A 13,364-nucleotide genomic window follows, 5' to 3' on the forward strand; every position below is an offset into this window, starting at 1 on the left:
TCAACCTGCCTAAGGAGCTGCTGATCTACTTCTACTCAGCCATCATCCAGTCTGTCCTATGCACGTCCATCACTGTCTGGTTTGGATCTGCCACCAAAGAGGACAAGAGCAGACTACAACGGACAGTTAGGACTGCTGAAAAGATCATCGGTGCCAACCTGCCCTCCATTCGTGACTTATACACTTCCAGAGTCAGGAAACGGGCAGGAAACATCACTACAGACCCATCTCACCCCGGACACAACCTGTTCCAGCTTCTCCCCTCTGGTAGGCGCTACAGAGCTCTGTACGCCAACAGACTCAGGAACAGTTTGACTGTTGACAGCTGACTTCTGACTCACAGTGTCAGGTTCAAAAGTTATTTATTAACTTATTTATACCAGCATCCTTTGCACTATGCTCCATAATTATAATAATAATAATTTATCATAAAAATAATTTACTCCTGCACACTTTACACTCTTCATTGCACTACTGCCTCAACCTGTTTATATTGTTTCTGTTTATAGTGTGTAGCCTATATATTGTTGTTTTTGTTGTTTGTTTTGTATGAGTAAGCACATTGTGAGCAATGTATAATCCAAAGCAAAATTCCTCGTATGTGTCCTCATATCTGGCAAATAAAGCTGATTCTGATTCTGATTCCGATTCTAAAACATGTTCTGAGAAGAACGTCTCCCTAACTTCTTGTTATTGACAGCAGCGAGCTTTCAACAGAACTCTACGTAAGGGTTGACGTTTTTAAAGTGGGAATAATATTGCTTACATTGCACGGTAGCTGGATTCTCATGATATCACAAGATCCAGAGAATCGCAGGATAGCCTAACATATCACATGAAAATCCGGTTTTCTTCTGCGTACCAAACCCGACCACACCCAGGGCTTAATTTGAGCCAGAACACGCCGGAACATGTTCCGATACCTCCGACGTTGGATCCGGAACCTTTTTTATTGGATCCGGCACCTCCTGTGTCACCAAGAAAAATGAATCGCCTTAATGAAAAAAATAAATTGTATATCCAAGTTGCAGTGTATTTTTTATTTTTATTTTTATTTTTATTTTTTACATTTCGCACCGATGCAGTGCATGTTCTGAAATAAAAAGAAACATTGCCCTGATGTACACACAGTGTTGTTTAGGTTTTTTTAGTCAGAGAAGCTAGGCAGTGTATTTTTTTTGTTCCGTTACCTCCAACCCCCGTTTTGACCATAGACGGTATATAAATGGACCAACAGATCCCGTGTCTCTGGACGGAGACCAGTGAAGGATATTAGAAGCACTTTTCCGGTGATGGCTGAGCGTTACTGCGCAGCCTCCAACTGAGAGAGACGACGTAGATGTGACGTGAGCAACCTGTCTGAAAGTTGGAAGTCTTCTGGTAGCTGTGCCAAGAGAAATCTCAATCATTCCCAATCTAGCAGAGACGGAGAGCGTAGGTATATGTAAGGAGATAACATAGGCCCAGGCTAATTATTGCTAACTAAAATGCTAGTTAACATTAGTAATTAAACTTAAACAGCTAATGTAAGTCGTAATACGGTAATTCCTCTACTATGCGACAGTGAGTCGCGTGGTTATGACACAATCGTTAGCCTATTTTTACAAAAACGTCTGCTACGGGGCCATAACGTGAGATACAAGGTAATGGAGCCTTTTATACATTGTCGTGTTTCTTTAGAAATAAACAATGGACAAATAGAGTCTTTAAACGCTTCAGATGTAAAGTTATTCGCTGTCAAAGTGACGTCAAAATGAATGGGAATCAATGGAATGCTAATGGGAGGTGATGGCTTGGTAGCATCATAGGAGCTACGCAACCTGGGGAGAGGCTTACCCCCTTGGTTTTGAGTCGCCGGATCCACCCCCCCTTCTGCAATCCGGGACCTCCCACTTTACAACTTAAGCACTGACTAAACCCATGTGGCGTGTCAGGTTACAATATTGCTTGAATGCACAACAAGCCGGTCAGTGTAGAGACTTGAATCTCTCCCAACCCAGAACACACAGCAGCTAGTACCGGTGAAATTTGAAACTCTTTAACAGGAAAAAGATTCTAGACGGAACTGTGTTGGTACAACTGTAGAACTTTAATTTCAAATGTTGGCATGATGCAGATGTTACACATCATATTACAAAAGAAACACAAGCAAACAACAAAAATACAAACCTGAGATTTTGATTCACATAAATCACAGCACTAGAAAAGCAGCCCTGAGTATAACATTGCACTGATTGTTTCATTTACCACTGAAGAGATAGTGTTTGCATGCATGAAGAAATTCAATCATTTAAAAAAAAAAAAAAAAAAGATTCAAGACGGCATGACCACTGATTTAGTGCATTGATTCTACATTTTATGAAATCATTAGGTTACTCTCAGTGTTTAAGGCACGAATGGCTGCAGGTATAAAAAAAAGACAACTGTTTATTTTTTACTGTATTCCAGGGTAAAATAATCGACATGAGACATATACACATTCAAATATGGATTCAAAATCTGATTGGCAGTGTGACATGTTGCATTTTATCAGGTGGAAGGAGATACTTTTACACTTATTCAGAATGTAAACTCTTGAAAAGAACGCATTCAGAAATCATCAGTGTGTAAATAGATGTGTGAATCACAAAAACAGAAACATCATTATTCATTCCTCTGAAAGCATCAGAAAGACAGATTCTCTCTCTGTCTCACACAACACACACACACACACACACACACACACACACACACACACACACACACACACACACACACACACACACACACCTCTCATGGCTCGAAGAGAAGAGGCTGCATCCTGACGAAGGTGAAGTTGTAGTACTGTGGCAGACCCTGGTGGCTGATGCTGCTGAAATTATCCCAGATGAACGGTGGGAGTCCGTCCTGCGTCGTTGGCCCGTTCACCGCCTCCGCACTGAAGTCCCCAGCCATGTGGAAATCTGTCACCTGGATGAAGAACAACACAGGAACCAGAGAAAATCAACTAAAAGGTATCAGATTTTACAAAACCTACATGACCTTTATTACGGTAGTCTCGCTTTGCCAGACCCTCCTCCACAGCGCTGCGGAGGAAGGTCTGGCTAGTCCACACAGCATTCCGGGACGGGAGAAAAACGTGCTCTGGTTTATTGGCATTTCTTTAAACTGATCACAATCGTCTTGGGCGGTGCTAAGCATTGAACAGAGCCATGGTGCCTCTGCAAAATAGCCTCGGGAAGGAACTTGTTTTGGTGGAACGTGTGTACGTTCAAATGTTGTTTTAGTCGTGCAACAGAAAACTCAGATTGGACAGATAGTCTAGCTAGCTGTCTGGATTTACCCTGCAGAGATCTGAGGAGCAGTTCACGATAGTCTTCAGAAATCCACCGGAGTTTAGAACGCCAACACAAAGAAAGATGAAGGTAACGGACATCTGGCCGAAAAGGAGTGAAATGAGGCGGATTTTCCGGCATCAACTGAACAATCCCGGAAGTGGAATGTCGTGGATATAGACTACTATTACTGTAATGCAAGATCACCGTGGTAACAGGGCACTACCTTAGTGTCATAGCAACCTCCAGGTGTAGGATTCACTGCCCTCAGGTCGCCACGGCAGCAGATGGTCTTGCAGGGGTCACCCTTGGAGTATGGATCCTTCTTGTAGTCTGAAAAGAAACAAACAACAACGGTAACATTAAACATGTGGCCACTGGAATATTCACAAGTCCTCTTCTGGGCTAATATGTAGATCTTCATTAAAAATGTGGGATAACATTACTGAACGGGCCTACCGGGCACAGGCTCAGGGGCCCAAAGTGTTAGGGGGCCCTTGGCCTTCACCTACGAAAATGTCACGCATACAGACCATGAAGAGATGCAAAATGACCACAAAGAAACATGAAAGGACTACAAAGAGACACAAGCAACTACAAAAATGACTACAATGAAATGCCAACATTATGGTGACTATTATATCAGATCTACTGCTTAGTCATATGCGAAGCAAAGATTCATGATAACCTGGCGGAGCTCAGACATTTAACAGACATGTCACTGTGTTTTTCAATGCAGACAATGACCCTGATGAAGATGTGAGTCGAAACGCGTTGGTCATTTTAAATATATTGCCATGCATTTTTATTTTTGCACAAAACCTACGGAGTGCCTGGGATTGTTTTTGAAGGAGACATGCATTTTGGAATTGAGATCCGTTTCCACTCATGCAATGAGCCCTTCACATGAGAGATAAACACAGTGCACCCGCAAAGAGCACCTTTGGTTGAACACAAGAAAGACCCAGCAGCGCTTCCACTCCTTTGTCTGCACGTCACCTTGTGTGTTTGATCATTGTGACACAAAATGCAGATCAGTGCTACTTTCATTCCGTTGTTGTCGCCGGCGTGTGGCGTTTCATTTCCCCGTTGTTACGTCCCCCAGAACAGCTCAGTGTCATAGCAGTTCGTGAAATGGTCACGTTCGAAAATCGTGACCTGTACACGAAATCAACGAGAAAATCGTGACCTGTACACAAATCAATAAATCAAAATAACGTGACCATTTCACGAACTGGCGTGAGACCGGGTTGCCTGGATACATGAAATAACTGGCCTTTAAAAATAAAAACCTGCCTGCCTCTATGGGAATTTAACATAGGGGTTCCCCCTGTATTTTAAGGAAGAACATTTATTTATTTACGATATATTATTCATTCACAAAGAAAAGTGGTGTCCTTAAAGGTTGGAATTTTTTTTAAATTAAGGCATTAAGATCAATTTCCAAAAGATGATTTTTATTCCTCTTTTTAGTCAACTTTAGCATGGGTTCATAAACTTATGCACACCACCGTAAACTGACAAAATGAGACAGAGCCACACACCGTTAAATCTCATGATGTACTTCAAGGAGTCTAGGTCCTTGACATCAGCCTGGTCACGGCGGAAGATCTTGGCTCTGGGACAGAGATCGTAGGAGAAGTCCTCTCCATACTCCTTCCACATGTCTCCGTAACCACTCAGCGTATAGATCTTCTGGTGGAAGGGAATGTTGTAGGACGGCCAGTAACCTGTGGTTATCAGAGGCAGCGGGAATAAATAAACTCTACAAACGTCCAAATGAAACAAAAACTGTAGACCAAAACCAGACCAAAAGTGTTGTTACCTCTGCGCAGAGCCTGTGTCTGGTCAGAGTACTCCACCAGCCCGGGGATCTGCTCCACCACCGTCAGAGCGCCGTCATCAACGCTGTGGCCCAGATTCACTTTGCTCCTGTCCAACACCATGTACTGGTTGTTGTAGGTACCTACACAAGCAGAGCCAGAGATATCGCCCTTTTTTTATTCCACGCATGCTAGCAGCGGCTAATGTTGCTGGCTGCAGAGGTGTGGTGAGCTGGTGAGTCTTCAGCCCCAACTGATGCTGACTCATGTGACATCACATGAGGAAATTTATCAGATTTCACACAGCTTGCTCTGAAGACACAAAGGGATTCATACAACTTTTTTTTTTTTACCCTGATACTTGTAAACAGACTTTGATGTGTAAAAGTATCAGGTCCATGCAAGTTGATCTTACTGTGTGCTAAAATAAATGTATTTTAATGGCTGCCTGGAAGGTAAAAGCAATGCAATAAAGATCAAAAGCAAAAAGGTTGGCAGTAGTGTACGTACACATTCATTTCATTAAGCTTTATTGATTTTATTCTGAATAAAATGGTCTTTAATTAACTATTATAGATTTGTGTTACTGCTCTCTTTTAAAATAGTTTGTTACAGTGCTTAGTGCTATACAAATATAGAATCGCTCACCAGAGTTGTGCATGGAGAAGGTTTTGGCCCACTCTTCTCCGGTACGTGCCAAACTGTGTGCCAGCCTGACCCTCTGCCACGACAGCAGGCTGTTGGGAGTGATTTTGTCAAAAAGGGAGGAGTTGAAGACATTGTTGGTAGTCTGGGTCATCATCAGACCACTGCCCAAGAGGTAGAAGTCATCCAGAGACACCAGGAAACCTGAAGAGAGAGATAAGCGGAGACCATTTCTGACAATCTTCGCAAACAAGCCACATTCCCAAAATGTCGATTCATTGATTACATATCAGAAAGAAGTGTGTGTGTGTGTGTGTGTGTGTGTGTGTGTGTGTGTGTGTGTGTGTGTGTAGGAGATTAGTAGAGATAATCGAAGATTCTTATACCTGGAAGTGTCAAACCTTTGCACAGACAAGCAGAAAATCATGTGGAATATGACTATATGTGAACAGGAAAGAAGCGGTGTTTTATCGAAAGCACGGAGAAAGTGTATAACATATGGTGTCCTGTTGGACATCATGGGCTCTTGCCATTTTGAAAAATCCTGACTGTGGTAAATCTTTGTTTTCGTGGAATACAATTTTACTGTGTGCCGTCCTTGTTATCCTTGAAGAATTCTTGCTATGGAGAAAATCTGGGTCCTACACACCAGGGTAGCTGCTGAAGGACAGTTTCCCAGTGGCGGTGTGGGGCTCGGTGATGCGGAAATCCCAGTGTTTGTAGATCCGCATTGTGGCAGCGTACGTGTACCAGCTGGAGTGGGCAAACAAGAGGTTCTCAAAGCCGGGCAGCATCTGACGGGGAGGACAGAAAACAGTGAAATGGGGTTAGACTCAACAGTCAATACGTAGGCAATAGGCGTCATCCTTAAAGGTCCAATATTAGATTAGATTAGATGTTTGCAACCAATAACGGACATACTTCCTGATCAGTTTGTTCAGTCTGTTTGTGTCACTGGCTCCGATGCTGCTGCCCCAGCAGAGGACAGAGGAGAACAGAGCGCTGGCCACAACAGACTGAGAGAAAATCTCCAACATTTTGCTGCACACGTTGAAGGATCTCAGCTTCCTCGGGAAATAGAGCCTGCTCATCCCCTTCTTGTAAACAGCAGTGCTGTTGATTTTTCAGTCAATGTTAACACCCAGGTATCTGTACTCCTCAACCATGTCCACATCTCCACCCATAATGCAAAGGGGCTGCGCAGACGTTCCCTCTCTGGTCTTATCCACATTCAGCAGCAGGTGATTCTTACCAGCCCACTCCACAAAGGTCCACCAGTGCCCTGTGCTTCCCCCTCCTGTCCATCCCTTATACACCCAACAACTGCAGAGTCATCAGAAAACTTCTGTAAGTGACATGACTGAGTTGTACTGGAAGTCTGTGGTGTATGAGGTGAACAGAAAAGGAGACAGCACAGTCCCCAGTGGCAGATATGTAATATATTTACTGTATTTAATCAAGAAATGACCACAATATGCCATCAGATATTGAGGAAACATTCTAATTTGAAATACTATCTTCTCTGACAACAATGCTAAAGCCAGTATTTTTCTCCTTTGAAATTTCCTTTCCGGGACAGAATGTCTGTATGTGTTTTGGCCTGTTTGTTGTTTGTTTGTTGCCCATTTTGACACCGGGGTTGCCAGACATGAAATGCAATAATGCATAGGACAATTAGGGCTGCAGAGAGGATCATTGGAGCTGACCTTCCCTCCATCCAGGACCTGTACTGGTCCAGGGTCAGGAAAAGGGCAGCAAAAATCTCTGCAGACCCCTCACATCCTGGTCACAAACTGTTCACCCTCCTTCCCTCTGGTAGGAGATACAGGGCACTGTTCGCCAAAACCAGCCGCCACAAAGACAGCTTCTTTCCCCAAGCAGTCACTCTGTTGAATGCCCAGGAATAGCCCCCACTCTCACACTGAACAAAGTCAACCACCACTGTTCTGCTCATCTACCTCATGTCTATTTCAATCCTACAATTACAATATTGTTATTAATATATTACCATTGCACTGAACTGCCTTGCACTATATTTATATTTCAATCTTAAATCTCAGATCTTACTTGTATACTGATATTGCACTATTCCTTCCCTCTCTTCAATTGTTATTGTATGATTTTTGTAAATTTGTAAATTCTATTGTATTGTTATACACGTAACAGTATTTCTTTCTATTTCTTACTCTCCTTTCTGTTTTTACTCTTTATATGTTAAGTGAGTGTTGTACTTTGAGAGCAAAGTTTAACCGGAGTCAAATTCCTTGTTTGTTTACGCAAACCTGGCTCCCATGAGGAATTCTAAGTAATGATGGCGTCCACATGATAGAAGCCTTACGTAACCGCGCACGTGCCCCCCAAGGTCTGGCAAAAACGCAGGTCTTTCCATTCATTTTGAATGGGGGTGGTGTGTTAAGGCTGCAGCATGTGTTTTGCCGCAGGGGAGTATTGTGTCAAAATGTGATAAAATCAGCTGTATAATTAATTTAGGGGCAAGTATATGATGTGTGCCTTTGGGGTATAGACCCGGTGACGTCTTGTGCCTGCCAGAGAGAAACCCCAGGTTCTCCTCCCCATAAGTCACATCACTGCACATGATGCAAGCTACAGTGTCAGAGACTGGCACCAGGCCAACTGCCTGAGGGTTTGGCCTGGGAGATGTGAAGTCAGCTAAAAAAGATCGGAGTCAGCAAGACTCAACAGTATTCAACTGGATTCTTAAGCAGCATGTCCTGAAAATTGTTATTGGGGGATTTCTTTTGTGGGAAAGTCTCTTTTGGCAGATATATGGCAACACTAGACAAAGAAATCTTCAGTAAGCTGTCCGGAACTTACTCGGGTTTTGAGTGTGTTGAGCACATTAAAACTCTCTTTTTTACATCTGATTCTGACTCTTGTGGATTTTTCTAAGACTTTTTGGGATTTTGTCATACTTTGAAGAGAAACAGGAAAAGTATCTGAAAAAGGGCAGTTGGCGTTTGGGTTCGAGCCATTAATCTGGCCTTGGCGTCAGATCTATAATTTACAACAACAGGAGACACGCGAAAAAACGCAGAGGGCCTGCAGCGGAACAGACCGACTCAACTGTTGGAGAAACGCAACCCCACGTCACGCTGCGGTGGCCAATCATGTAACCGGGGATCAGACTTGTCGGTGTGTTTTGAGCTATGGTTTGAGGCGGTGCAAGGATCCCGTACAGTGTACAGGAAACATCACTGCCTCTATCGCTGCCACAAGAAAGTTTTAAAACACTATGAGGTTAAAAAAACCGAACACAAGCAGTGAACTGCCCGGGAGTCAAGCTGATTGTTTCCTGCAACAACAAAGCACTCGCTCTGTCTCGCTCCTCTCTTTTCTTTCTCTCTCTCCTGTGAAATAAAGCTGCCTTCAAGTGCGGTCGGAAACGTTAAGATCTATAAAAAACGGAAAACAATAATTGTCAAATATAAGCTCTAATTGTGCTACATTGGGGGGTTAAAGAACACAACAGGACGTCACACAAATGGGCCACTTTCAGACACTCCCCCCGCCGCACAACCCTGTGGAAATTTGCCGGATCGCTTTTTTTGGTGTGATACACACTTATTGATTTTGTACACGGGAGCATTGAGGAACACCCCTCATGTAACACGGTCTCTTGTGTTGCTGTGTGAATTCCTTATGTAGAGTATGTAATAAGCGTTACTGGCCTCTGACCTTGATGAGAGCAGAGCAGTGACCCATCCCTGGGAGTTTGGAGTTTCTGAGCAGAGGGTTGGAGGTGGGGACCAAGGCTGGGATCAGATCCAGCAGGTCTCCCACTGCGTTCAGGAACTGGATGGCAAACAGGGACAGCGGCTATGGGAAGGACACCAGATAAACAGCTGTTGGTCAGCAAATAAAAATAAAAATAAAAATGAATGGTGAATAGAAGTGTTGCTTTAATAGGAAGACAGCCAATAAATCCAAAAATAAATCTCTATTACAAAATCACTGAAATCATGAGCTATTAGGAGACTTTCTATAATCTTCACTATCCAAGCTATCATAGATGCAATTTAGAAATTTAGAAAGAGTCTGTTATAATGGAAGTTTCATTGATAATAATATACTGTAGTCATATTGGCACCATAAGTGTTGTCTTGTGGATCATAAACTAACCTTTGGAAGAAATGGATCTGCTTTAGATCGACAAGCCCTAAATAAGGCACACCATATCAGAGTGACTAAATGTGATCTATGATCACAAGCTTGGTTTGAATTGGAGGTTCCTCATTTTAAATAAGAACTGGGCAGAGCTGTATTTAAAGCCATGTACCACACAGCTGTTATGTAAAGATAAGATTCAAATTTGTACATTTTATAAGGATTTTCTTAATTAGGGCCCATCTATGTTTTATCTTAACATAAATGTATTGTGCAAGAAAAAGTTCTCTTCTCAAAATCAGGATACGCTAAAGGTTGGTTGATTAGGTAAAACTGTTTCAGCACATTCAAAATGTCATACAGAGCAGCAGGACTTTATCAGTCAACTGGAAAGAGAATATGAGGATAATATGTGACTAAAACTATTAGGTAGTTCATTTTCTTCTACAGTGTACACTCGAAACCTGAATGTGAACAACTGCTTTGTATTCTGTATTTTTATTCTTCTTTTTATGGGCTTCTATGCATGAAAAAGAGCCTGTTTAAACAAGAGTTAAAATACAATAATAAGATCATGTTCATGTTATATGTGGCCTTTATACCTTTTTCCCTTGTTTCTTGGCCCAGTGTGCGACTCCGGCTTGCAGTCCGTCCATCTGAGCCACGATAAAGCCTGCATGTTTCCACAGAGGATCAGAGCTCTTGTTCAGTTTCACCTGCTCTCTGGTCCATTCATCCTGCTTCCTACAAGCCCAGGAGTGACATGATCAGGGCTTTAAATTGACACCCGCCAAATGCTGGTAAAAAATTTACTTTGTCTGGTATAACATTGTAAAGTTACGAGCCAATTTGGCCGGTGATGAATGCAGCAAAGCCTCAGGGTGGTGATGGCGCAGTGGATGTGACACATTGCTTTGGTGTGGGAGATCTAGGTTCAATTCCCACTGCGATACATCAACCTACGTGTACGTGAGCGAGATGCTTAAGCCCTAGTTGCTCCAGAGGCGTGCATCCTCTGACATATGCAGCAACTGTAAGTTGCTTTTGATAAAAGCGTCAGCTAAAATGACATGTAATGCCTCGGTTTAATTCGGCTGGCTGCAGAAATGATCTGACAAGTCAATGTTAACAGATTGGTCTGTTTTCCGGCAAGACTTTTGGGCGAATGGAATGAAGCGAAACAAACCATGAAAAAAAAACAAAAAAAAAACAAGGAGATATTTTTAAAGAGTAAAGTAAATGTTAATGTTTATATTTTGTATATCTGCCAGCCATCAACCCAAACACATATTTTTAAAGAAACATAGATGCTTAAATGTATTCAGCGGCACTTATAATCTGTTTTTATTTTCCCGGGAAAAATATGATTGGTTGGTAACTTTAAAAATGTACTAGCCATGTTGGCTGGTGATTAAAAAAGTGAATTTAAAGCCCTGTACCTGTATCTACAGTATGTCTGGACACATCATAGTCTGAGCTGGGTGTGAGCTAAACTGATCAACTCTGAGAAGAGGATATGAGAGATCATAACATGTGACTAAGTTAGTTTACTGTCTGGGACTGCGGTGCTGTTGCTGTGGTTTTAATTCTTTTAAAGGAAAAGAGAACAGACTCACGCCATGAAATTCTGAACGGGGATGAGAATCTTTGGGTCATTGATCAGCTGTGGATACATGTTGGTGTAGTGGTCCATCATCTGCCTGGGGAGGAAGAGTACTAAATGAATGTAATCAGAATAATAAAAAATACAGTATGATCTTCAAACAAAGTGTTTGATCATGTTTGGTATGCTGGTGTGTGCTGTCAAACATTTCTTAATTGTTACCAGCTATCTGTTTCTCATCTTTATAGAGTTTCTCATCAGACTCACACTGATCAACATACTGGAACAGCTTTATAGAAACAGCGAGCATAGCAGCACATTCGGGACACTTACTGGGCAGTGAGGAAGCCCTCGAGGTAGCCGGCCAGGAAGAAGGTCATCTCATCAGTTTCAGGGGTCTTTCCGTACCCGGCACGTATCTCTAGGATGCTCCAGCCTGTACTGGACAGGTTATCATTCAGATACCCGTATGCATCCCCATCCGTCTCCAGGACCCCCTCCTTCAGCAGGACCATCTTTTGTTGGTGGTCCCAGTACACCGTGGCTGCTGTCATGGCTGAGAAATCCATGGCAGTTACAGGACATAAACAAAACAAAATGGAGGTTTTGAACAGTTATGGAGACTGAGGCTGTGAAAAACAATACAGTTGGGGAGAGTTGACTCCGAGAATACAAGTGCAGTCCCATGTGCAGTAAATCTAGTTAGTTTCTTTTATAAGCTTATGCTGGTCTATACTGATTGTATGGTAGTAGCCTATTGTTGTTGCACCTATACTGTGCATACTGTATTTTATATATATACTTTTTTTTTTTTAGCTTGAGTGACAGATGACATCTACTAAGAGGTCACAAGACTAGGCTATGTCCCATTCACTAAAAATATCCCACCACTGCATGTCTGAATTTCTTTCTTGTTTCTATTTAGGCGTATCTTATTTTGATTTATGGATATAAACGAAAATAAAAGTTAAAAGTAAATCATTTTAGTGAGGATTACCCTGTCTCTTATACCAGCACAGAAAACAGAATCCACTCAAGCGGTCATCTTCTTTTGAAATCACAACAGTTAATACAGAGTTTGAGTAAAAATAATACAAAATACATGCATGCTCACAGCCAACCCATTAGCCATTAGATCCTTAAACAGCCACCCGTGATTTCCCATAAACTCGGCTCACTTACTGTCATCAGAGGCGAAGGTCGTAGCCACAACAAATAAAAGAAAGACATATAGCCTCTTTAGTAAAAGCATGGCTGTGTAAAAAACAGCGAAAGCCAAACGAACTGCAGAAAAGAGACGTGAATCGTTCAACAGTGATTCATGCGAAGAGGAAATCAGTTGGTGGCGAAGGGAAAGTCCGAGTCAACCTGAGCTCCAGGGAGCGGAACGTTTCCGGATTGGCTGCAGGACGAAAAGGGAGGAACAAGAGACTGCATGTTCCCTTTCAGTGGTAACAGATATTCACTCCTAAATGTCATATAAGTCTTGCTAATTTTGCGTTTCTTTCGGTTTCAGACTCACAATGGGGAGCAAAATTATTCACCCCAGATGGGACTCGAACCCACAATCCCTGGCTTAGGAGGCCAGTGCCTTATCCATTAGGCCACTGGGGCTATGCGGCTTATGTATATCAAAACGTACCAATTTATAGAGCAATAATTAAAACAATGCTGAACTTTAACTTAAATTTTTCATTTAATCCATCGTTAATTGAAAAAACAAAAACAAAAAAAACAATATCTCTTTAAAGTAGGCAAACACTACATCATTATTAGACTCATAGCCCGATCTGTGCAAGACAAAAATAATATGCAGCTGGTTCTTCTGATTGATTACATTCAAGGAAAACAATA

At 42.2% G+C, this 13,364-nt stretch overlaps 1 protein-coding gene and 1 non-coding gene across 2 annotated transcripts; both read right to left on the reverse strand.

The window, feature by feature from the left end:
* Nucleotides 1-2,066: 2,066 nt before the first annotated feature.
* On the reverse strand, nt 2,067-12,905 carry plbd1a (phospholipase B domain containing 1a). Its single transcript, XM_078269218.1, has 11 exons — nt 12,693-12,905; nt 11,844-12,066; nt 11,524-11,607; nt 10,510-10,651; nt 9,479-9,619; nt 6,432-6,576; nt 5,786-5,986; nt 5,140-5,280; nt 4,859-5,044; nt 3,541-3,647; nt 2,067-2,949 (listed from the first exon to the last, which is right to left on the reverse strand). The coding sequence occupies exons 1-11, from the start codon at nt 12,760-12,762 to the stop codon at nt 2,773-2,775; spliced, it is 1,617 nt and encodes a 538-aa protein (XP_078125344.1). The 5' UTR covers nt 12,763-12,905; the 3' UTR covers nt 2,067-2,772.
* Nucleotides 12,906-13,051: 146 nt separating this feature from the next.
* On the reverse strand, nt 13,052-13,124 carry trnar-ccu (transfer RNA arginine (anticodon CCU)). The gene has a single exon. It is a non-coding gene; the product is annotated as a tRNA-Arg (tRNA).
* Nucleotides 13,125-13,364: the final 240 nt, after the last annotated feature.

The sequence above is a fragment of the Sander vitreus genome, chromosome 15 (genome assembly GCF_031162955.1).
Source record: "Sander vitreus isolate 19-12246 chromosome 15, sanVit1, whole genome shotgun sequence".
NCBI lineage: Eukaryota > Metazoa > Chordata > Actinopteri > Perciformes > Percidae > Sander > Sander vitreus.

What these genes read in the sequence shown, in the direction of transcription:
- plbd1a (XM_078269218.1), bottom strand. Translation starts at nt 12,762, where the DNA reads ATGCTTTTACTAAAGAGGCTATATGTCTTTCTTTTATTTGTTGTGGCT. An exon ending in GACCTTCGCCTCTGATGACA is followed by an intron (nt 12,067 to 12,692) that starts GTAAGTGAGCCG and finishes TGGATTTCTCAG; the next exon opens with CCATGACAGCAGCCACGGTG. An exon ending in CCCGTTCAGAATTTCATGGC is followed by an intron (nt 10,652 to 11,523) that starts GTGAGTCTGTTC and finishes CTGGGCTTGTAG; the next exon opens with GAAGCAGGATGAATGGACCA.